Source organism: Galeopterus variegatus, unplaced genomic scaffold (assembly GCF_000696425.1).
Source record: "Galeopterus variegatus unplaced genomic scaffold, G_variegatus-3.0.2 Scaffold307, whole genome shotgun sequence".
Classification (NCBI taxonomy): Eukaryota; Metazoa; Chordata; class Mammalia; order Dermoptera; family Cynocephalidae; genus Galeopterus; species Galeopterus variegatus.
Genome location: NW_007726418.1, coordinates 338,465 through 364,024, shown reverse-complemented (window position 1 = coordinate 364,024; position 25,560 = coordinate 338,465). Strand labels below are relative to the sequence as shown.

At 49.3% G+C, this 25,560-nt stretch overlaps 1 protein-coding gene across 2 annotated transcripts in view; it reads left to right on the top strand.

Moving 5' to 3' along the window:
* The window catches only part of ZDHHC3 (zinc finger, DHHC-type containing 3), a 55,588-nt gene extending 37,299 nt beyond the window's left edge, over window positions 1-18,289 (top strand). Inside the window, exons 3-8 of one of the 2 annotated variants that reach the window (XM_008567282.1) lie at window positions 2,902-3,026; window positions 9,655-9,751; window positions 10,423-10,504; window positions 10,638-10,721; window positions 14,146-14,276; window positions 16,634-18,289. In XM_008567282.1, coding sequence (XP_008565504.1) covers window positions 2,902-3,026; window positions 9,655-9,751; window positions 10,423-10,504; window positions 10,638-10,721; window positions 14,146-14,276; window positions 16,634-16,792 — 678 coding nt within the window. In that variant the 3' untranslated portion in view covers window positions 16,793-18,289. The remainder of the gene's footprint in view (window positions 1-2,901; window positions 3,027-9,654; window positions 9,752-10,422; window positions 10,505-10,637; window positions 10,722-14,145; window positions 14,277-16,633) is intronic. The other variant, XM_008567281.1, reaches the window with a different exon arrangement.
* The last annotated feature ends 7,271 nt before the right edge of the window (window positions 18,290-25,560 follow it).

The following is a 25,560-nucleotide window of genomic DNA, read 5'->3' as shown; positions in this document are numbered from 1 at the left end:
GGGGCCCTAGGGTGGGGGGGTGGGGGCCCTAGGGTCGGGGGGTGAGGGCCCCAGTCCCATCCCATAGCTGTGACTTGACCTGATATCAGCCGTGGTTCTTGTTTGGGAGCCAGGCCAAGCAGGCAAAGTTCCCAGGGTGGCATCCTTGGCTCCTTTCTTTTTATTCTGCTGGCCGTCACTACTCTTTTCTCCACTTTGCTGGAAGCTGCTATATCTCTTACCTTTGGCTGTGTGTTCATGCTGTGTGCCAGGCCAGGGGCTCTGGTGCTGAGCAAGGAAGACCCAAGCATAGAGCTTCTGGTCCAGCATAGTAGTTCTCAGCCCTGACTACAGAGTAGCAGACTTTGCTGGAGCTTTTTAAAAGTGTGGGTGTCTGGGCCCTGCCCCCCAAAGTTTTTATATAGTAATGCTGTGTAGAGTCTAGGCAACTATATTTTTTTAAAGTTGCAGCGTTGCTGCCAATGCTGGGCCCAGAAAACAGACTACCATATACTGAGCATTTTGTCTGTAATAAACATCATCTAAGCCCTTTCTGTAAGTTGTCTATGTCTAGTTTTTTGTTGTTGTTTGTTTTTGGCATCTTGCCGGTACATGGATCAAACCCTGGACCTTGGTGTTATCAACACCATGCTCTAAACCAACTGAGCTAACTGACCAGCCTGTCTATGTCTAGTTTAATCTTCACAGTAACGCTGGTAATTAGGTGAGTCCTGGCTCACTAATTAGGAAACAGAGGCACAGAGAGGCTCACCTGTCAACAGGCACACCACTCACACTTGTAAAATACAAATGTAAAACAGGGCCAGTGGACTGCCAAGCCAGCCTTTCTCTTTTTTTTTTCTGCCAGCTGGCTGGTACCGAACCCTTGACCATGAGGTCAAGCCAACCTCTTAGCCCTTGTGCTGTGCCACTAACCACTCTTCTCTCCTGCTTCTTGGACCCATCTTCCAGCCACTTTTCTGGACACCTCCTTCTGGGAGTCCTTCAGGCTCTTCAGACTCAGCATACCCTAACTGAACTAGTCAGCTCTTACCCAGAACTGGCTTCTCCTATGCTCTCTCTTTTTTTTTTTCCTTTTTTGTCTTTTTTCATGACCGGCAACGGATCGCAACCCTTGGTGTCGCGCCCGTACCGCGACCGGCAACAGGATCGCAACCCTCGGTGTCACGCCCGCACCGTGCTCAACCAGAGAGCGGACCAGTCTCTATATGGGATCCGAACCCTCGGCGGGAGCGCCGCCACACTCCCAAGCGCCGCACTCTACCGAGTGTGCCACCAGGCCGGCCCATATGCTGTCTCTCTTAATAGCTTAAGAGTACTACCATTTACCCGCTGCTAAAAATGGAAACTTTTCCTGGAGCTTATCTCCTCCCTTTTTGTCACGCCCTGTACCACCACAGTATCATATTGGTTACCTACAACTTTTGCAGATCTAGCTCTCTGAATTTCCTACTTCTCCGTCTTCATAGTTCAGTCCTTTCTTACTGGGCCATAGACAGTAACCTCCTAATTGGTCTCTGGGATTTTAATCTCTCCCTCTTCTCAGCTATTCCACCTAGCATAGGCAACTGAGTTCTCTTCCTGAAGCACTGATGTTACCTAATGGCTCTGGGCTGCCTATGAAGAAAAATCCCATCCCAACTTTTAGGCCTGACACTCAACACTCTACATGGGCTGGCCCTGCCCATCGGTCCAGGCCCCCTGCTGACACTGCATACCCTGGGCTCAGCATACTGGTTTTCTCACTATCTCCTAAATATGTCATGCTCCCTCTCACCTCTTTGCCTTTACCCTTACCCCTCTGCTGGAATCCCTACAGGTTTACCTGGCCACCTCTGCACATTCCTCAGGACAACTCTTAAAAATCACTCCTTAAAACTTCTCTGATTCCCCTGTTTAGTTAGCTGCTGCCTCCTCTGCACTCCCTCATCAACACCAATGTCTTCTACATTTGTAATGTAAGCATATAACCCCTTTTACTAGAATTGTTTGTCAGCCTCCAAAAGACGATGAGCCTCCTGGAAGCAGAGACCTCATTTGATTCCTGAGCCCTAGCAAAGAGCATGGGAGCACAGGGCTCTGCACCACGTAGCACTTGGTGAAGGTTGGTTATGGAGACCCTGCTTAGGGCTGTGCACTGCCGTTTTCCTTCTGTTTGCATGGGTGCACAGCCAGCGTGGATTCTGATGGCATTTTGGCTCTGCTGTTGGCTCCACCCAAAGTGTGGACAGCCAGAACAAGAACACAAAGTATTCACAGGCATACTCATAGATGGAATAGCAGATCAGAGGGTAGACAGTGAGTCAAATACCTGAGGGCAGCAGCTCCCAGTTGCTTGTGGATTCATTAAGAACTAAATACAGATTACCAATCCTTCATAACAATAGTACTGGTAAAAAAGTAAAATAAAACTTGATCCCAGTTTAAACAGAATCCACTAAAATGTAGAGCTGCACATTTTTGACCTGGGAAAACTGGACTGTTAGATATGATGCTCACCGATGAAAACTTGCAAAGGCTGGAGCTGTTACCAGAAAATTTAATGTAGACCAGTGAGTCAAATCCTTGCTGTAATATTTACATAGAAAAGAATGGATTCAGTGAAAATAATTTTAGCAAAATGAAAATAGAAAATAATCAGGAACAGTGTAACTGTTCAATGTAGAATATTAATCAAGGAATTAATGTAGCTTAATGGCATTTCCTCAGGAAAATTCCTTGTCAATAAATATTCCTTGATGTTGGCATAATTCTGAACACAGAGTCCACATGTTGTTGGTATCAAAATGTCCTGTCCATACATGTATGTGGTTGCTGCTTTCAAATGACTATCTCCACTGTAGAATGTTAGAACTGTTAGAACCCCCAGCCCAACCCTGATGCCTTTCCTCTTTCTTACAGGGGGCTGTGCCCAAAGGAAATGCCACTAAAGAATTCATCGAGAGTTTACAGTTGAAGCCTGGGCAGGTGGTTTACAAGTGTCCCAAATGCTGCAGCATCAAGCCCGACCGAGCCCACCACTGCAGGTACACTTGCTGGGGCTCACCTCCTCTCTCCTCCCTGCCCCCTGCCTCCCTCCCCCACCTCACACACATACCCTGGAGTAGCACACATTTCCCCCCACGGGTACCAAGTCAGCAACAGGACTTCAGAATGTCCCCTGCTCTAGGCACAGAGTGACCAGTGTAAGTCTCCCTCCTGGTCTCTGTGAACTTACAAGATTGGAAAGGGCATTTGGTTTGGGCTCAGGACATCTGTTGCAGGACTTGGCTCTGCCACACCTGACCTAGGACGTGGGCAGGCCCCTGACTGTCTCCACCTTTGTTTAAATATATGTAAAACTGAAGGATTCTGGATTTTCCTACTTCATGTCTTTATTACAAGGGTACCATGAGACAAAGCTTCTGTGAATGTCTAGTACTTGAAATGAAAGCATCGCCTGAATGAAGGCTTTCCTTTTAAAAAAACTTCCAGAGGTTATGAAAATTATAGAATTCAACAAAAAAAAGCCATTTCCCCATCTTATCTGTGGTGAGTTTTCCCTTTTTGTTTTCAGGTTTCTTTGCTGTTTTGAATCTTCTTAATGAGAAGACATCTAGCTTGAAATTGCTCTTTATTATTACAAAGGAACTTTAAATGCCAGATTACAGGGACACAAAAATGTCACTGGGTCCCCTTGTCAGACTGGTGTATATATGTTTTTGGGGTGTGGGGGTTGTGGAGGAATGAAAGTGCTCCTGGTGCTGGGAGGTCATCTCGTAAGTCTGAGGCTGTGGAGACACTTGTGTGAGAGATCTGAGCGGCTGAAAGGCAGCATTTCTGTGTGGGCCTCACTGCCCACCTCTGGCAGAGCAGTCAGCCTCCCCAGCTCAGATTCCACAGGCAGCTCCTCAGTACCTGCCATGTCCCAGGCACTTCAGCCCGCCCTGTCTCATCATCAGTCACCATATTTTCATCTTCATGGTCACCTCTGGAGATAGGTGTTGCTCTAGGGATGACTCTCCCTTGAGGAAATTAAGGCTCAAAGAGGTTAAGGGACTGCTCCGCGGTCGCACAGCTTATGAGTACTAGAGACAGGATTGGGTCCTGGTGGTTCTGGCTCCAGGTGCAGATTGGACTCTCCCATTTGGGGATGACTCACACAATTTTATGTAATTATTTGTATGTTTTTTTCTGTCTCTAAAAGAGAGAGATCTGCAGACCTCTCCAACTAGTTGTTGCCTGCTTGAGGGTGAGAGCCGAGGAGCTGGGGCAGGGGCCTGCGGTGATTGTTATCTCCCGTGGGGTGTCTGTCTCTGGGGCAACTTGCTTCTGAGATCTAATTCAAGGCTTGCTTCTTGTACCTGCGTTGGAGGTATCAGTCTAGCCTTTTCCTGCCCCTGACCCCAGGCTCAGGAGCCAGCTGTTTTCTAAGCATCGCCCAGATGAAAAGGCTCAGCTTGCTTATGTGCTTCCTCGGGGTGGCCCAGTGTGTGGAGCAGGCTCTGGCCTTGAAGTTGAAGAGGTCGGTGTTGGAAGTTCAGTGCTGTCTCTGCCACACTCTGGGCCCTTAGGCCAAGTGCTGCATCTCTCTGAGCTTCAGCTTTCTCCTCTGTAAAAAAAAGTTGTCCCTCCCTTGCTTGTTGTAAGGATGAAATATGAACAACCACAAGTCACTTAGCTCAACAAGTGGAAGCTGTTTATTAATAAAAGAATGTGTAAGGAGGTGGGTATGTGCTGGGTTTATAAAGGTAAAGTTGTCCCTCCCTTGCTTGTTGTAAGGATGAAATATGAACAACCACAAGTCACTTAGCTAAACAAGTGGAAGCTGTTTATTAATAAAAGAATGTGTAAGGAGGTGGGTATGTGATGGGTTTATAAAGGCTGGACCAGAAACAGGGAGGTGTTAACTTTGTAGAAAGAACTTTCGGGCAACAACAGTGGTTCTTTTCTCTTCCCTCCCTGAGTGCTCGGCTGCCTCCACTGCCTGGCATTTTCCTCACCGCCTCCAACTTGCCTCCCCAGGAGGATCCAGGGGAGGTATTGTTGAGTGCTAGTAAACAAATCAGCTCGCGCAAAGCAAGAGCTGCTGATTCAGATGAATTCAAGTGAGGATGCCTGTTAGCTGCCTGTTTCCACCTCAGGGTATGTGTGACAACTGCTCCTTTGTGATGGCATGTGGTGGCCCAGGCCGTCTGGAGACCCACGATTTTGGATAAGTAGAATCCCTGACACATGAGACAGACTGGGTGTGTTTGTGGTTGGTCGAGATGAATTCAAGTGAGGATGCCTGTTAGCTGCCTGTTTCCACCTCAGGGTATGTGTGACAATTGCTCCTTTGTGATGGCATGTGGTGGCCCAGGCCGTCTGGAGACCCACGATTTTGGATAAGTAGAATCCCTGACACACGAGACAGACTGGGTGTGTTTGTGGTTGGTCAAGCTCCCAGGCTGCTGCTTGGTTAGAAGAAGTCGATGTCGGTCTTGCCCACTCAGGTGACAGTGCCTGTGCACACACATGTGGTTTCTCTTCCCAGCAGAGCCTGTAGCATTCAAGACCGTCTCTGTTTCCTGAGCTCTGGTGGGTACTACAGATACACCCAAATGTTGGACCTGTAGCTATTCCTTCCAGCCCTGTGGTATGTGGGTGGGTCTTTCTCTCCTAGAAGAGGTACTCGGGAATCCAGGCTATTATCATCCTGGAGTCAAATCACCTGTTCATGAGGACCATGGAAGCAGTGGAAATCCTGTGGGAGGAGTCGTTTATGCAAATGTGGCAGCCAAGGCATTAGGCCTGTGCTTCAGGTTCTTTTTGTGTGAGGAGGTAGAGACCTCTGACTTTGGCAAGGCCTCACATGCACCCCCCCCTCCCCACTTCACAAACACACTGTGGCAGAGGCAGTCATGGGCTCCTTAGCACCCCTGCCAGATTCTTTTTGTTTTGTCTTTCTCATCGTTATGGGTACTGATAAAATTTATATAGCACTAGTATTGTTTTTAAAGCACTGTACATACATTATCCGTTACTCACAGTGGCCCTGAGAGATCAGTGTAATTCTGCTGAGGCTGATTTGGAGAACCTAAGTTTCTCTGCCCAGAGCCCAAAGTGAGGATCTGCCTTCAGCTCCCTTGTTCTTTTCACTACACTGCACTGTCTTTCCCAGAATCGTTTCTGAGCTGGAGCTAGGATGTAATGTAGACGTCTTTTCTGCTTATAATTTTAGTTATAGCTAATGAGGTATGGAATGAAAACCTATAGGTGAGGCTATAGCCCACTTAATACCTTCTTGCTGACTTCCTTTTATTTTTTTCTACTGGGCATCCCTGTCTGCCAGGGTTGAGCTCGTTTCCCAGGCTTGCTCTTTCCCTATCTATAGTGTCAGAGCCTTTGTTCAGCTAAGAGTAGCTTGGCTCTGGGCTTATAGTGGTGGATTAGACATGGCCCTAACCCCAGGGACCTCCTATCCAGGCAGGGCAGGCACACTTGTCCACCATGATACAGTTTGGGAATAGGACATGGCTATGTTTCCATGCTGGACCATCACCCAGAATGGGCAAGAGAGCCTCAGCCACCTCCTTTAGGATGAGTACCAAGGAAGGGTCCTCATAGCTTCCTGGAGAGGGAACTCATAAGCCCAAGAGATACTCAGAGCATCTGAGCCAGTGAGCTTGTTGGGTTCTTCCAGGCTTTGGGGACTGAAAAATGACAGGGAACCTGGAGGAGGAGGGGAGTAGAAGCATCTGCCTTCTTCAGAAATGGTAATTTAGAAACATAGAAGGGGCCTGGTAAACACAAAACATACCCCCTTGTAAGGCATTTGGCCTGTTCAGTGACTTTGGCCTGTTCCGTGACTGTGTTGCGTGCACTCGGTCCCCATGCCCCAGGAGCTCAGCAGCTCACACTGGACACTGGAATCAGTGTTAGAAAGGACTGTGAGGAGAGCGCTGTGGGACACATCAGGGAAAGAGCAAGCAAGGAGGAAGTCTTGGAGGATAGGGTGGCTTTCACCCAGTGGAAATGATGGAGAAAGGGCCTTTGGGCATTGGGGCCATCCACAGCCAAGGCAGGGCAGGCTCCCGTTAGTGCAGACTGTGAGCCTCCCTGCTGTGTCAGGAAGGGGACACCACTGAGCTCCCTGCCTACCGTGGGTGTGGCAAGGGCTGGGAAGAGGGCTGGCTCTGAGGTGATTCGTCCCTGAGGGGTGGTAGGGGTCATGGCAGGAGGCCCACATTTTGTCTTTCTCCCCATGATGGATGGTGCCTGAGGTGAAACTCTGTAGGGGTGTGGCACGGCCTTCGCTGCCCCGCTGCAGGACTCACCTCCAGGCCTTGCGCATGGTGGCTGCAGGCCCAGCCCCAGTGCCGTGCAGGCAGAGCCTTCTGTGCACTGGCGGCCTTCAGCAGTGTCTCCAACCACCGGGCCTGGGGAGCGAAGAAGGGCTGTCTTAGCACTTCATAGTTTTGAAAACAGGAAATTCAGGGGCCAGCGTTTTGAACCAGCTTTTGCAGCCCTCGCAAACTGTACTCACCTTTCCTGCTCTCTGGAGGATGTGTATTTGTCTGATTCTGCTGCCCAGCAAGACTTAGGAAGCTGGGTTTCCCAACAGGCTGTGTGGTTCATGCCTTATCTCTTCCGAGAGGCTGGGAGGAGAGCGAAGGACGGCTTTGCTGTGAGAGCTTGTTTAAACTCCTGGCAGTTTCAGAGGATGTCAGGCCACTTGGCACCTCTCTGCCATTGAGCCAACGCCACCTCAAGAGCACCCACTTGAAAACGCTTTCAAAAATAAGTGTGGATGAAGAGAAACTGCTCAGGAGCCTGGAACAGAGAGGCGGTTACCCTCAGGAGTTTGTCCCTTAGATGGGAAGGAGATTAAGAGACCCCATAGCTGACTGTCTTGGAAGGAAACGAGCTGCAGGGGGCGACTGCATGGAGGGGTGGGCAGCCTGATGGCAAGGCCTAGGGTACAGGGGCAGCTCACTCTTCACCGTCCACTTGTTGGTACTTTTTAACATTGTGTACTAAGAACAAGTGTTACCAATTAAAACATATATATTTTTTTTATATATATATATATATATATTCACATAAATATTCATAGGTATTCTTAAAATTGGTAACAGAGAGAGAAAAACAGAGAGGCTGGGTGGTGGAGCTGCTGGCACCTGGCTTTCTCTTTGTTACCTGGTGTGTCCCTTTCATGCCTTCTTTTGTTACCTTGGCCCCAAGGGAGAGTCTAGAGCCAGGCCAACATCTCTGAGATATGCCCATTCCCAACCTGCCTGTGTTAGCGAGGCCTCTGAGGTTGTGGAGAAGAGCAAGGGCGGTATGAGGCCGCTGGTCTGACCAGGCCCAGTGTCTGTTCTCATGTGTTCCTTGTGCCAACACTTATTTCATACAGACGGGAAACCTGAGGCTCAGAGTTTAGCCAGTTTGACCAAGTAGCTCAGCAAATCCAGGTCTGCCTTATCACCAAGACCCTTTCCAGCTTAGAAAAGCACACACCTCCTCCTTGGGGTGTGAGGGAGTCCCTCCATGGAGAGGTCTGTGCTTGGGGCCCCAGAGACCAGGAAACAGCTCACCTCCATGCCCAGGACAACTGCTCCTGCGCTTTCCCACCTTCCCCCAGGCTCTACCTGCACTGCCTGCTATGTGCTTTAACAGGAACCCGAGGTAGAGTTAGTTAGGGAAACTGATGGAGAAGAACTTTAAAAAAGGAAAATCTAATTATATTATTTCTAAGCTTGTATTTACAGGATTTCAAGCTGTTTTGAACAAGTAATACCCCCAAGATAAATGTTAGGAGCCTATTTTAATGAGTTGAAAAAAAGAACAATTTTTGATGAGCCCATCTAGTGGCAAGTGAGTCTTTCTAAACTTGAGCTTTGGGAAGGTCTTGCACTCTTGTATTATCACTTTGTATTGTCCAAAGCAGGAGAGGGGATGGTGTTTGCTATCAAATAAGTTTGAAACAGTCTCAGCCCACCCAAAAATTACCCCAATAACAAGTTAGAAATATGCAAATTAATTAGAGGATCTGGTCAATAGTTAAGCGCACATGACTTTTCTGCCTTTTAGAGTTAGTGGGTGTTATCTTAGAGCTGAAAGGATCTCAGAGCTGGGCTCCCTGCTGTCCTTGACCCTGCCCTTGAAATAACCCTCTCTTGCATCCTTTGTCCCTCCGGGGTGGAGGCACCATGCCCTCCCTGGTAGCACATGGTACTGCTTCTGGAACTTCCTACGGCACCTGGTTTTTTGGTCTTTTGGGAAAATAAGGAATAGCTGTTCTCTGTATCCCGTCCTACTCTGTCAAGTTTCCAAACTACTTCTTCATTCTGCCCTCTCAGTAAACCAAATCCTAAGCTTCCTGTTAGTTCAGGAGAGCCAGCCTCTTTCTCAGCCACGTCAGCTGTGAGCTCCAACCTGTTCATATGTTAAACAACGTAACAGGCCTTGGACATGAATGACTCTTCCTGCTGTTTGGAATGACCCTGACCCTGGGGTTCCTGACTCTGCCTTCCAAGCCCCTCACAACATGCACCCAACAAAACTCCTGCAGTTCCCGAGGAAGCCATTTCACGGGAGTGGAGCTGGAGCCATGGGTTCTGTGTTCCCCTCGGGGGGCCCTGCCAATATCTGGAGGACACCCGTGAAGGTCTGACTTGTGGGCTGTTTCAGTGTTTGTAAGCGGTGCATTCGCAAGATGGACCACCACTGTCCCTGGGTCAACAACTGTGTTGGCGAAAACAACCAGAAGTACTTCGTCCTGTTTACAGTAAGTTACCTTCTGAATTCTGCCCCACCCTCCATGAAGCGATGGAGCACTTTGTTCCTTTGAAAATTCTCAGCACTTACAGTGTTCTTTGCTGCTGTTCAGAATACAGCCTGGTCACATAGACCTCTGCCTTCCTGCCAAAGATCTCTGACTCAACAAGTGCCTGTTCCTAAGCATTTAGAAATGCTTCACTTGAGCATTTAGAAATTGATTCAAGTTGATTAGCTGTAAGCAAGATCTGTCTTCTGGGCTCCCATCCCAAGTGTTGGACCTAAGTAGCTAAAGAAGGCAGTTTGGGTGATGACTTCAAAACCTGAGCTACAGGTAGGTGGAGCATATTTAGTGTGAGGACTGGAGGGCTGTCAGCAGTCAGCACCCTGACCTTTCACGTGAGGAGAAGCAGCAGGCCTAGAGCCCAGGTCAAGCCTGGTGACGGGCGTTATTACTGTTCTGGTTCCACACACTCCCAGACAGCGGCTACTCCCCTCAGACCCCAGGCTGTGGACAGGGGGGCCTGTGGGGGAATCGCCAAATGCTTCTCTGGCCCCTCCTGGTCAGGCCTCAGCCTAGCATAGTGTTTCCAAGTGGCAGGTTCTGAGTGCCCCTGTCCTGGGAGCCTGCAGTCAGAAGATTCTCACAGCAATGGCATCTGCACTGCTTTCCTGTTTCAGATGTACATAGCTCTCATTTCCTTGCACGCCCTCATCATGGTGGGATTCCACTTCCTGCATTGCTTTGAAGAAGACTGGACAAGTGAGTATGTGCCAGGGCTTCCCTCCCTGCTCCAGGGTGGGCACGTGACCTGAGTGGGTGGGGAGAACAGGCTGGGCTCCTTGTTTCCTCATGGTGCTAGGGGCCAACCTCATTTTGTTAGATCTCTTGCAAGCCTATGTACTGAACAGGGAAAGAATGGCAGAGGCCCGAATCTCTCTCCATGAAAAACAGCAGCCCCTTAAAGTAAGTTCCACAGGTAAAGTAGTGAGTTGGACAGACCCGCTGGACTGAGCATGACCAGGGAGCATACAGGCCCCAAGCAAGCACAGAGGCAAGTTCCAGCGAGTGGGAGCCGAGCTAGGAGAGAACTGTCGTTTCTGTGTCTTTAAACAAGGCACTTTAGTCAAAGGTCATTTTATTTCCCATCTTGTAGGGATCCATTTTTAACTTTCTAGCTAAGACACAGAATTTTGTTTGTTACTTTGTTTTTTTGTGATGGTGGTTTTTTAACTGCTTGTATTGATGATCACCAATTTGCATTGAGATTATAGACAAATTCTTCCAGCTTTAGAAGTATCTCATTTACATATGCAAATGCTGAGGAAGGAACTCCAACCAAAAGATTGCACAAATTCTAAAGGAAAGCAACAGATGCTGGAGGAAAAGAAATAAGAGGCCACCTGCTGGGCTAGATCTTTCACACTCCTGATCCATGAGACAGACATCTTGAGCAATGAATATCATATTTCTTCGGTTTTCCCCTTGATGGGTCCCCCTTTTCCTTTCACCATCTTTAGAACTTTGGCTCTTCCTGCACATGCTGACTTACGCATTTTCTGGACTTAAGAATAAGCCAGAGAGAGGGGGGTCAAGCTAGTTATAGTAGGGAGAGGAGAGAAGGGTAGGGGTGAGCGGCTGTCTGCAGATCTCACCATTCTGCACAGCTGGGTGGGTCGCCAGCAAGTTTCTGATCAGTTGGTGAACATTCTGAAAGTACATGCACTCTGCTAGGCCCTGCGGACCCAGAGCAACTCCAGATGTGGCCCTAGCAACTAGCTAGGGAAGTCCAACATGGACATTTTATCATCACAAATACCTCCCACCTGTCATCAGGTTGACGGACTCGAGCAGTGACAGGAGTGATACAGACTGGCAGTGAGGCAAAATGTCTGTCTTTGGAATGGTTCCAGCTGGGACCGTCTTATTAATGCCTCCTGGCAGCCAGGCATGGCTTTTTGAGTAGTGCCTTGTTTCAATCTTGTAACAATCCTACAGGGTAACTGAGATGCTCTGCACTTTGTAGAAGACAAAAGCTGAGGCTCACAGAGGTTAAGTGTCCAGGATCACTCAGCTAAGAGGGCCTGCAGTTCAAGCCTAGGTCTGGAACAAGGTTTTCCAGCCCCGTCTGGCTGACTTCAGTCCCCAGAGTCCTCCCAGCCAAGCTCTTGATTGTCTTTGGTCAAGATTCCTGATGGAGTGGGCTTGAGGCACCCATTTCCTGTGGCAGGTAGGCTGGGAAAGCCCACGACAGTCCCCAAAGTGCAGGCCTGAGAGCTGACTAACTGTATGTGACAGTTAATGCCATCACTGCTCAGCCCTGGTAGAGCTGTTGGGCCACACGAGCTTGTGTAGGGGGGACAGAGCTGTCCTCTAGGAAGAGGGTGCTTTGAGTTGATGTTTAAAGGAGGTTAGGGAGCTAATTCCCCATTATCTGGATCTGGGTCCTGCCTCTCCAAACTCCATTTGTAATTCCTGGGCCCAGCCCGGCAGGGGAAGTATGCATGCAAGTGCCGGGCTCTGCATCTAGCTCCAGGGCAGCTGAGGTGGGTAGGGAGGGACAAGGTGCATCCTTCCGGTGAGCACGCCCACGTGCTGGTGCCAGGCCGAAGCGAGCTATGGAGTTGTTCTATCATAAATTCTTGATCATTCCCCTGGACAGAAGGGAAAACAAAGTCTCAGAAAACCCCGACCTCCTGTCCAGATTCTTTTGTTGTCAGGCATTCTTCCAAGGCAGGTTGTACAGCAGTGAGCAAAACAAAGACCTTGTCCTCCTGGAGCTTGAAGTATAGTGGGAGAGGCAGATATCAAGCACGTATGGAAAGAAATAGCTAATTACCTAGTGCAAGGAATAGGGAAGACATGGGCCAGAACAGAATATTAGTGAGGGCATCGTAGTTAGAGCTCATGATCAGGAGCTGGTGCCAGATTCCAGAACCCTAGTTCTTCCCAACACACTGCTCAGCCCAGCCCAAGGCCAGGTAGGCAGCTGCCATACTTGTGGCCACCTGGGACCAACCCATCAGGCAGGTGGGCCACCCCAGCCAAGCCCTGCCCAGCAAGGAACAAAGAAGAGAAATCATCCTGAGGCAAAAGTTCCCAGGGAAACCTGAGGGGATAATGGCATTTCAGATGAGGTGTCCTTACCCTACCACCCATACAGTGCTTGGTATCTATCCAAACTCATTCCCACATTTGACACCCTTGCCCTTCTTGACATTCCTATGAGGGACCCGACAGGAGAGCTCAGAGGGGCACTCACTCCCTGAATTCCCAAAGCCAGTGAAGGCTTGAAGGACCTTGCCCTCCAAGGTCCAACCTGTCCAGCCAGGGAAACAGGCCTGAGCAGTGGAGCAATGAGAAACAAACCACAATCCAGGCTTGAACAGCAAGGCAGTTGCACTCATGGGCCAGTCCCTGGGTAATGAGGCCAACCGAGGGGCCTGGACTGCACTGCCAGTGCTGTTGGCTGGGCCGCGTTCTTCCCAGGGGAGCTCCACATCTCCCCAGGGCTCCCTCCCTACTCATCCCCACCAGCTCCACAGTACCAGTGCTTTTCCGTTCAGTGCACTGGGTTTCTGATTTAGACTTTGTTCAGACAAAGGATTCTGCTGCTAAAACACACCATACCTCTAATCAAACCTCAGTGCTGTACAGTGGAGGGAGTGGAGCCCTGGAGAGGGCAGGGACCTGCCTCAGGTCACACCCCAGGTCGGGGTGGGCTCCTGGGGGGTGGCAGGACAGTGAAAGCACCTACTCTGGGCCAGTGTCTCCTTGGTTGACTCCCAGCCTTCAGGACTGATGGTCTCAGTGATGCAGATGTCCCTGAGGGGACTTTACATTGTACCGTGATCAGGGCTGAGCCCTGCAGTTAAACTGCCTTCTGCCAAGCTTCACATCCCAAAGCCACCAAGTGATTCTGCAGACCTGCCCTTTCGTCTCAGATGAGAGCTGGTGGAGGCACAGGGAGGGGTGACAGTTTGTACAGGTATGCCCAGAAAACTCTTGGCCAAGTCAGGACTGGACAGGCCTCTCCACCTGTGCACTGGCATTGTGCTTTCTGAGGAGAGTAGGGTCTCCTGTGCTGTCATCAGGGCTTCATGCCTCAGTTCAGAGTCCTTGTCAGGTCCTTCCATGTGCCAGGCACTGTGCTTGGCCCTGGGGACTGTGAACAAGGCATGATTCTTGTTAGTGAAGCTGGGCCTGGCCTGTTGAGGAGGGCTTACCTGAGGGAGTAAGAGGTAGCCAGGTGTGGGGCAGGGTGGTCCCTGCTGAGGCCTGTGGCACCCAGGAGGAACTAAGTCCTGTGAGCTGAGGCACAATGGGAGCCCGGGTGGGACAGTGAGCCTTGGCAGCAGGTAGTGGATGGCAGCCCCAGGCCCCACACGTTCCTTCTCTTTCAGAGTGTAGCTCCTTCTCTCCCCCCACCACGGTGATCCTTCTCATCCTGCTGTGCTTCGAGGGGCTGCTCTTCCTCATTTTCACATCCGTGATGTTTGGGACCCAGGTGCACTCCATCTGCACAGATGAGACGGTAAGCAGGAGGCCCCAACCTCCACTTCTGCATCTGGGGTTGGGGGAGCAGCCAGGGCAGGTGTTGCTGGGAGGGCTGCTCACTGGCCCAACCTGAGATCCCAGTGGCCAGGCCTCTGGTGTGCAGGGCCCAGGTCCTTCATTTGCAGTGACATGTACGTCTTCTTTATGCACACGCAAGTCCTCCAGCCTTATGGCAGGCACAGCAGCCTTAGCTCAATGGTTGCCTTTACCACCATTCCTTCACCCCCTTGATGGTTCTTTCTTATACACTGTGTTGTGCTGGGCACTCTGCCATGCGCTAGGACACCCTTCCCATCTGGATGTCACAGGCTTGATTGACAAAGGGTACCCTAAGCCAGCTAGGACTGGCAGGGTCAGCTTTCCAGAGGAGGTGACTCCATGACTAGGTCTTGAGGGCAGAGTCAGGAGACAGATGTGCCTTTAGCCCCACAGGGCAACAAGCTCTTGCCTGGGATCTAGGTCATCTCTGCTTGGCCCAGCTCTGGTCCTTGTCCATTGCCTTCTCCCCATTCCCCACCACTACCTCCTGTCCTACCCACAGCTCCTTCTCTGGGAGCTTTGAAATTGCTGGCCAGATTGGAGCCCACTCCCCTGGTGCCACTGCTGCTACCTCCTGACCTTCCTAAGGTGTCCCAAAGCCTCAAGGTGGTCAGTCCATAGCTATGATGTGGACATTTCTTCCTTTTTTTTGGCTTTGGGGTCCAGATAAGGGCTCCAGGAAGAAGGGGTCGCATTTAGCTCTGGGTGTGAGGAGCAGAGTCATGAGATCATGACATTGTCCTTGTACTACTCCTGGCCCCTCATGTGGCAGCTCTCAACAGGAGTCTAGGGCTCTGGATGGGAGCTTTGGCCCTGTTGGGTAGTCAGCATCAGGCAGAAGCTCACAGAAAGCCAGCGTCCTCAGCCGGGCTCCCTGTGCTGTGGGCGTAGAAGAGCAGCGTGCAGAGGAGAGGAGGCCCACGCCACCTGCTGCCACAGCACTGTCATCTGCATCGTGCGGGCTCCCGACGGTTTAGCGGTCGGGGGCTTTCCAGCAGCGATTTTTCTCTTACAAGAAATGTCACTGAAAAAGATTCTGTAAAAATAGTAATCAATGGTGTAGATCCAGCCATGTATCCAAGCAGTAAACGTGACCAACTTCTCTGTGTAAGACCTGCAGGGAACCCAAAGGTGACTCTGTCAGGCCCTGCCCACTGTTGGGATGCTGCCCGGCCACACAGGCCATGGTCTGGGGGAGCCAGAAGGAAAACTCTCACAGCCCTCGTCCTAGCCCTTCTTCCTGTCAAGGCCATTCCTGAAGGGAATTGTGTTGGAAAGGAAAGAGGGGCCCTGCAGCCCGTGGGGAAGGGTGTCTTTCCCTTACCTAGATCCTTCCCAGGTCTCTAGGCTGTGCAGAAAGACAGACTGGGCTGTCCCCCGGCCCCCGTCTCACCAGAGACCACAGCAGACAGACCCCTCGCCCGGCTCCTGCCCGGCTGTTCTCTCCTGTCCCTCCGGCAGCTGGCCTGCCCCACCTGGAGAAGGGGAACAGAGGACACAGCATCTCCCCAGCCCCCTTTTTTCCTGTGAGACTTGGCGGGGGAAGGGGCGCAGGCTCTGTGACAACGGCTGCACTGGCCCCCACCACACTTCTCCCCACAGCAGCTCTAGGAAGACTTCGCCATGATGGAGGCTGACCGGCCTGGCCCTGCTGCCGCTCTAACCTGTACTAATCCCTTCTCCTTTCTCCTCTGTGGTGGCTTCTCCTCTCACCCATGGGCTCTCACTCCTGTCCCACCTTCGTGGGTTGTGTCTCGCCAGCCCCGCTGAGCAGGTGCTTCTTGACCCCGCAGGCTGGTGACACACACAGCGCCAGAGCAGTCGTTTGATTCGTTCCTTTTTTTTTGTCTGCAAAGTGGTCGTAGTAGCTTCAAACTTCCCATGAACCTATTGCAAGCGAACAGCCATTGTTGGTTATCACGGTGGCGAGCCCCAAGGCTGCTCAGGCCAGCGCCCTCACAGCCCGCCCGCCCGCCGCCCGCCACGAGGCTGCTCGGCAGCGCCTGTGTGCAGCCGGGGAGCCTAACGGAGCTCGGGGCTCGCGTGGTCAGGGACGGTGGCTCAGGCACCCGCCGACTCTACTCGCGTGTGCCTCCCTTCTCGGAGGGAGCTGTACATGTGTGCTCACCAAAAAAGTAAGATTCTTTCTTAGTAAAACTTTTTATGAAAGAAAGAGAAGAAAACTGTGTTATATAGATAGTTTTACTGCTTTACAAAGGAAGCATTTACTCCAGTCACCGCAAAAACCACAGCAGTAAAGTGCTTGACTGAAAGTGTGATTGTTCTTGTTTTCAGGGAATAGAACAATTGAAAAAGGAAGAGAGAAGATGGGCTAAAAAAACAAAATGGATGAACATGAAAGCCGTTTTTGGCCACCCCTTCTCTCTAGGCTGGGCCAGCCCCTTTGCCACGCCAGACCAGGGGAAGGCAGACCCGTACCAGTACGTGGTCTGAGGACCCCTGACCAGCATTGCCGCTCAGACACAAACCACATCACAGCACTACCGTCCGATCCGTTCTCATGAATGTTGAAACCGAAAAAGCAAACTACTCCTCCTAAAACTTTTTTTATGTCTCAAATGAAATGGCTGAGCATTGCAGAGAAAAAAAAAAGCCCCCATGTTTTATTTTTTTTAAATCATCCTTTCAGTTTTTTGGTGACCAAAGCTGCTCATTTTTTCCTTTTAAAATCACTTCTCTGGCCTCTGGTTTCCTCTCTGCTGTCTGTCTGGCATGACTAATGTGGAGGGTGCTGTCTCCAGGCCGTGCCCACCTCTACTAACTGAGTGAGATGTGACGCTGTGCGTGGATGGACCAGTCCGGACACCTGGTTGGGGATGCGTAGGAAAGCCAGGAGGGCCCTGACATCCCACTGCCCAGGAAGCAGTGGCAGGTGCCCCATGGGACTTAAAACCTCACTGAAGTCGGATACTTACCCCTTGAGGCCTGGGAGGGGCAGGATCAGGGCCGGAACCTTCGGAAGGGCCCTTGGCACAACAGCCTCATCTCCCAAATGGACATGGTTTGCCTCCTAATTCACAAAATCAATTGCCTGCCTTGTATTTTATGAGCTTAGGGATATAGAATGACTTTTGGGGGTCTAGGGAGAAAGATGAAAGGGATCTTATTTGTATTCTGAATCCGCAATTATGTTCCCTGTGATTATTTGGAAGACTGTGAAGGAAAGATGTTTTTCAGTTCAAAATGCCTTATACAATCAAGAATTACAGTTTCAGGCAAGCTACATTTTTCTGTGTTACATCCACTTCCTCTCGCACCATCCTACGTCCCTCCCTTCCCTAGCAAGATGTCACTTAAGCAGTGTTAATTCTGAGTGAAACAGGCACCAGTGCCCCGCGACCAACCCCTCCTCATTTTGTAAATCTCTAAAGTGGGTTCACGTTCTGATATTGACGCATAAATGTGCACGTACCGTGTCTTATCTGTATTTTAACCTGGGAGGCTGTTTTCCTGGCACAGGGCTGACCATGATGCTGGGGTGACATTACAGCCCCCAACTTTTTTACAGCTGACAGATGGCCATCCCATTCACTGGAATCTCTGAGCCTGCAGCACTAAGGCCAAATAGCTTCTCCACTTGGGAGGCACAGCAGTGTTGTCTCATTTGAGGGAGGGCTGAAGGGAGTGGGGAGAGGTGAGGAGGTAGGGAGTGCCCTTCAGACACAAACACCGCCATCTGAATATTGACCATCTGTGACTTCTTACACTTGTGTTTGTTTTTTTTTAAGCGATTGCCACAAACCTCCTTTTTTTAGCTTTTGCTTGGGGTGAGGGTGGGGATGAGGTTTATCAAATCCAGTGCTGGGAAGGGAGAAAGTGAATCTAGCCATGTGATTTTTCAGAAGAGTAAGTGGAACATGCTGCCTCTTTTCAATTCTGTCAGTGCTTCCACATGGAAACAAAATGCAATAAAATTTTTCCAAAACCTGTTCTGATATAGTTCTCTCTCACGATGTTAGCCTCAGGGGAGCACAGATTGTCTACAGTCTACTTGAGTTTTCTCTGGTTGAGTGTTTGTTTCATTGCTCCCGCCACTCTTGAATGAAGTGTTTGGTTTTTCTTATTTTGTTGTTTTTAAAGGACATTTATGGCCCCTGTCTAGAACACGCTTGCCCCACCAGGCCTCTCTCCTTTGGCTTTCTGCAGCCTGAATCAATTCCTATGTGTTGATGGGCTCTCCGTTGATACAGAAAAAGTCATCAAGTCTTTGGAATTTGCTTCTGGAGTCAGGGGTTTGGGGCAGACCCATTTTCCTGTGCCCACCCAGCAGAAAGCACAGTAGTCAAGCCAGAGGAGATTGCTGAAAACCTCCACACACACAATGCTGGTGCATTGCCACGAGGAGCTCTCACCTCTGGCGTTCAGTGACGAGAGCTGAGAAAGGTCATCCCTCAGATGCTTAACTGGAGAACTGTGGCCTTTTCTAAGTCAGTCGACTTTGACTTGCCTCTACTCTGCTATTTATGCTGTGGAGGCAAGGCTGAAATCCTAAATTTAAAAAAAAAATGCTGTTTCTAGATCTAGTTTACCACAGGCTTTTTTTTTTTTTTTTTTTTCCCTCATTTACAGTGTGAAAGAAATGTGACTGTGTTAAATGACTAGAGCAATTTGGAAGGATCAGGCCCTCAGGATAAATCCCTTGGGAGACAGTGCTGCAGTTCTGGTCCTCCCTCTAGGAGGAGGGAGACTGGGACTCTGGAAATATCTTTCAAGTGTTGGTAATACTCCATCTTCCAGGGCATTTTTTAAGTGGCCCAGGTCCTTTTCCCTATGGAACCACTAAGGAATGCAGTAGATAGTGCTGAAGATGCACTGAATTTTTTTTCAAGTCCTAAAAATAGAAATTCTTTATTTAAACCTGAGCATACTGTGTCAGTCTTTCCCAGAGAAAGGTTCTCTCAGACACCTCTGGGTTTTTTTACAAGCCCTTTGTCTGGAAGGAATGAATGTTCCCCAGCTTTCAAGCCGGAGTGAAATGCTGCACTCTGATTAAGAATACCCGGGCCAAGCCTGTGGCGCCCTCGGGAGAGCGTGGCGCTGGGAGCGCAGCAGCGCTTCCCGCCGCGGGTTCGGATCCTATATAAGGATGACCAGTGCGCTCAGAGCGTGGTGCAGCCGGTCTCAAAAAGGACAAAAAAAAAAAAAAAAAGATAAGAATACCCCAAGGTTCTTGGTAGTTTTCCTATTTCATTTTTGTTGAGACTGATAACATTTTGCTGGGAGTTCAACAACTAAGGAATGTGGCTGTCATTTGCAGCAAAGTAACAGTTCCAAGCCTGGTGTCTACACCGGGAGAAAAGGCATCCCTGAGCTTTCCTCAGTATTTCCAGGCATAATGAAAGAGGACATCTCTCTACACAAAGTCAGCCCTGGCCTTTTGCTTGGGCCCAGGAGTTCTGATAGCACTGAATGGTGTACTCATGGGAAAATGAACCAGCGGTAACCATAGTCTTTCAGAACGTGAACTGTGGGGAGTGGCTATGAAAGATAGAGACATAGTGTTTTGGATTTAGGTGATCCCCAGGTTCCTTTATGTCACCTTCAGGTTTGTATTCATAGCAACAAGAATGAATATGCAAAAGGCTTAGGTCCAAACAAATCTATGCATATTTGCATGGGCTTGGTGGCATCGTGTACACAAAGTACATTAGGTAGAAGTGCATGTGCTAAGTCTCTACTTTGGGAGAGCCTGATGTATTATCAACTTTTGCTCATTCTGACTAACTAGGCCGCTTAGGTAGTTAAAATCCACCATCCTGATGCAGAAAGCTTTCAAATGAGATAATTTAACAAACATTTATTAAACACCTATGCAAGGTTGTCACCACACAGAAACCTCTGTCCAAGAGGCTGGGTTGGTTTCTCCCAGCCAGGCTAGTGGATTTTAAGTTTCTCTCACTTCAAAACTTGGAGTGCATCAGCTGAAAGGGTGAGCCAGCCAGTTACAGGCAAGGGGTCCCAACCCAGAAGGGGCCCTTAAATATCAAAGAAATGTGAGAAGAGATTTTGCTAGAATCTCTCTCAAGGATCTTGTGGTCCCTGGACCAGCAGCATCAGCATCACCTAGGAACTTGTTGGAAACACTCTTGGGCCCCACCCCAGACCTACAGAAACCCTGAGAGTGGGGTCCAGTGGTCTCTATTAATAGCCCTCCAGGTGATCCTGACACACTCAAATGTGAGAATCCACTTGTGATTTGCAGAGGTCACCTTTCAGGTGGTCCCTGATGTCTCCTGATGTGGAGTCCAGTGGTCTCTATTAATAGCCCTCCAGGTGATCCTGACACACTCAAATGTGAGAATCCATTTGTGATTTGCAGAGGTCACCTTTCAGGTGGTCCCTGATGTCTCCTGATGTGGGCCCAGTGTGGTGTGGAGTGGGGTGTGTTGACTGAGGCCAGTAAGTGCTCCTGACACTGAGAAGCCACTGAGCCCTTCTCCCCTCATAATCTGTGAACTCCTCAGCCAATGAATGCCAAGAAAACAAGGAAAATCTGTTTGAAGCAGACCAAACTATTAGTGTGGTCAAACTCAAACCCCTCTCTGGAGCAAGGGCCCCTTTGGGCAAAGAAGCAGCCCAGAAAGGAGAGAGAAAATTGTGGAGCCAGGGGATCTCCAGGTGGGAGTGGCAGCTGGTGCATAATCTAGATTCAGGGGCGTTTTATCAGCCCAGACACATGCACATGTCCTGGCCTTTGCTTCCCACCTGTGGCCTCAACACCCCCATGCTTTTTCTTGTATCTTTTAAATATATATCCAACCTGAGAATCACCTCATAGAAGATAAAGAATTCAGAGAAAGAAACAAGCCACTAACGAGTCTACTCTCCCAAACTGAAGCTTTCATTTCCCCACCCTCTCCCTCAAGAAAAAGTCATGGATGACTTGAGCAGCGTGTTTGCTGTAGCAAAACAGAGAATGGCCCTCAGGGTTCCCGCTCCATCCCGTACAGGCGCACATGGGAGGAGCTGATGAAACGGATCCAAGGAATAACGAGAAGCAGTGCCGGGAGCGTTTGCCAAAAACCTCTGGGGAAAGGGTCTTGCTCTAACGGACAAAAAGGACGGCCTGGATTTCTGCAACTGAAGCGATGAAGTCTGGTGACCGATCATTTGGGCCCTGGCCTCAGTCTTTGGTACAAATCCCTGCTGGTTACTTAACTGCCACAACTTACTATCAAGGTGTGACCTTAGGCAGTAACTGCCTTCAGCCTCGGTTTGCTGGTCTGTAAAGTGCAGATGATAAACTAAATCGCAGAGTTGATGTGGGGACTAAACATGAGTAATGAACGTACATGTATAGTGTCTGGCACATGGCGCAGCTGTGGTAGACATCAGCTGTGTTACAACTGCTTTTTAAACCATGGGTCACAAATGTTCATGATTTGAGATATCATTTTAAAGGTTTGCAGCCAGAACTTTTTAAAAGAAAAATTTTAAATGCATTACACATACTACGATAAGTATTGTTTCATGAAACCCTGAGAGGGGGATGTGTGTATGTTCTCAGTTGCAATAGAAAAATATTACCGATGAAGAGAGACAGTATTATCTGGCCAGCTAGGAAGAAGTGCATTTGCACGGGCTGCTGCATGAGGCTTTGCCTTTCTCGGTCTGATGTAGGAAGCAGAGAGACGTGCTGCTCTTGCTCTGAGGGTCTTGGCTGAGCCTATGCAGAGCATGTGCTTGGGAGCCTTAGTTCTGATACATTCATTTTGGAGTCTTGGTGAGTTTTTTCACAGATCACAGCTCTTGTGTCACCCAGACAGACTCGGGCCAAAAGGTCCATATCACACACCCCCTGCAAGAGGTACTGCTGTAGACCATTGCCCGCTTACCAGAAGTCAACCTTACCAGAAGCCAACCATTTCTCTTGAGCCCAAAGTAGATATTACTGTTCTCTGCAAACCTCAAACTTAAAAATTTTGCCTTCGGGACACCTTTAAATCCGTACAAACTGAAAATTGAGTCCTACCAGGAAAAAGAAGCCTTCAGACCCTTGTTATACATCAGATTTGTTTGGAATATTTTCTTCTTTTTAGACTCAAAGTCAACACTCCAGGAACTTTGGTGGACAGGCCAGGTTCTGTCTGGAATACTGTGATGAGCTTGTTGAGGAGGTTGAATATAATCCAAGTGCTCATCTGGGAGCATGCCACCTGAATGGAAAAATAGTAATCCTGTGGGCTCTTGCTTCATTCCCCTCTGTGGCTTTTCTTTGACTTTGAGATCAGCATGGGCAGAGTGAGGATTTGCAGTCGAATTGGAAACACACTAGGCAGAGAGAAGATCCCAGATCTAGGCCCAGTTCTGATGCGGAGCCAGCCAGATGAGCTTTGGCCACTGCCAAGGCCTCTCTCAACCTCTATTTCTCCATCTGCCACATGTCAGCACTGACGCCCACCTCCTCACAGGGTGGCTATAAGGACCTATGGTCATGGCTTTGAAGAGTCCAGCCAATCTGTCACATCTGGGTGTCCTCTCTGTAGCCTGGCCTGCCACATGGTGATGTCTCAGCTCTCCTGCAATCAAACTAAGGCATCTTTCTTGATGGGCTGCAGACAATCACCCAGGAAGGAAATGCAGGATCCTCAAAGCAAGTTAACTCAGATGGTCATTGCTGCTTCTGCTAGGAAGTGAGGCCTGGTAAGGGGCCAATCAGAGAGCAGCATGGCATCCTGTGCCTGTGAGCCACATGAGGGTCCCTCAAGATGTGTCAACAAGGTCCGTTTTCTCAAACAGCCCTTTTTGTTCTGACTATAAAAGTAAAACCTGCTCATTGGTGAAAACTCAGAACATGTGGGCAGTCTGCAGAAATGAATACGAATCATCTAAAATCCCATCCCCCAAGGTAACCACAGGTTCCATAATGATGTCATGTGCAACTCTGCTTTCTTCCCTTGATATCATGCAGACCGTTGTTCCGATGTCTTGTAAACGTATTGACACCATCTCTTATAGCTGCATAGTGTTCTGTTTTATAGAATTATTTACTTAGCTGTCATTATTGGACATTTCAGTTGTTTCCAACTTTTCAAAATGATAATTCAGTGTTCAAGTTTGTATTGTATAAGTCTTTCTGTCTCAGATTGTTGTTTTTTTAAATTTGTAAACTTTTGTCGTGAAATAATTTCAGACTAACAAAAAAGTGGCAAAAATAGTACAAAGAGTTCCCATATACCCTTCAGTCAGTCTCACCAAAGGTAAACATTTTATACAACCATAATGCAAATATAAAAAGCTGGAAACTTATTGATACAATACCATTAACTAATCTATATACCTTATTCAGACTTCTCCAGTTGTCCCATTAATGTCCTTTTCTGTCCCAGGATCCCATATTGCATCATTTGTCATGTCTCCTTAGTCTCCTCCAGTTTGTCACAGTGCCTCAGTCTTTGTCTTTCATGACCTTGACCCTATTTTTAAAATTGAGGGAAAACTTATATTATGTAAAATTAACCATTTTAAATTGTACAATGCTGTGGCATTTAGTGTGTTCACAATGTTATGTGACCACCACTTCTATTTGGTTCCAAAGCATTTTCGTCAGACTTTGACCCTTTTTTTGAGGATTACAGGCCAGGTATTCTGTAGACTCTTCTTCAATTTGCATTTGTCTGATGTCTTCTCACAATCAGGTTGCAGTTACAATTAGACTGAGGTTATGCGTTTGTGGCAGGAGTGCCCCTAAAGAGACATTGTGTCCTTCTTGGTGCACCATATTAGGAGCACATCATGTTCATATGTTTCATTATTGGTGATGCTAACTTTCATCACATGGTTAAGGTGGTGCAAAGTTTTCCTACTGTAAAGTTACTGTTTTTCCCCTCATAAGTATCGTAAGTATCTAATGAGGAAATATCAGATGCTTTAACTTACAGTGTTTTCAAAAGTCAAGAAACTTAAATCTCTGAGATGGCGCAGGAAGAAAGAGTGCTAGAGAAGAATTGGCCTAGGGGATGGTCAGATCTCAGACTGTGTATGCCTCAGTTTCTCTTTCTGCATAACAAAGGATTATACTCATTATATAAGGATCTTGTGTGGAAGAGAATACCTAGAACTAGGGACACAGAAATCTTTCCAAGATGGTCTTGAGTCACGTGAATGAGCAGCACCCATGCCCAGCAAACCCACAGCAAATCCCCTTGGCTTCCAGAAGAGATGGAGAAAGCAGAGGCCCCACTGGGGGGTTAAAAGCCTCTGTGAAGGGTGTTGTGGGCCTGGAGAGCTGGCCTGGCTGTGGCTTTAACTTTTGGGGGCTTCTCCCCAACCCCAGCACCCTCTTTCTATGGCCTGGCGGCTAAGTTGCAGCCGACACCCAGAGGCAGGTGAGTGGGCAGCATGGGAGAGGCCACAGGGACTGTCTACTGCATGAGCAGGCCCAATGCCAGCCCTCGCCTCCCCACAGTGACCCTGTGCGCCCTCCAGCTGCCCGCTGCATGTTGGCACTAGCTGTCCCGCATCTGCTTCTTCACCTTGCATGTTGTTTGTATCCTACATCCTCCTCTCAACCCCAGCATCCTTCATGCAAAGTTTGCTGTTCCTACCATGGGGGGAGTGGCCCAGAATAATTAAGGAGGGGGGGGTGACCTTTTTTAGTGCTCTCAGCATATGGGTGGCCCAGCTCATGCCTGGAGGGGCCTAGGATGTCACTCCTTGGCCCTCTGCCCTTCGGCAGCCTGGCCCCTGCCCAGCAGCTGGGCTTGTGCCTGTGGGAGGAAAGGAGGGGAGGGCTGCGGGGTGGAAAACATCAGCCAGTTCCCCGTGCAGGTCCTGCTTGCTGTGTGCCTCCGCCCCACTCCCACCCATGCCCCAACAGCCCTCTAAGAGGCCTCCCAGGGCTGACTTGGGCCAAACAGGCTGTGCCCTCTCAGACCCCATCTTACCCCTGCCCTGGGCCTCGCCACCCTGCTGTGCCAGGGCTGGGGTGTGTGTGTGAGGTGCACAGCCCATACCATGCTGACCCTCTATCCCACTCTCCCTCCAGGGTATTGAGCGCCTCCAGCGAAAGAATCAGCCCAGGCAGCACAGGTGCAGCTGGCACTCGGTGGAAGACACCTTAGGTGGGGGCTTTTCCCTGAACTGGTTCAACCCCTTCTCCAGGCCGTGTCAACCACAGATCCCCATTGAAAAGGACTTGGTGCGGCATGTGGAATCGCTGTCGGACATCAACGCAACTGAAACAATGGAGGAGCAATCAG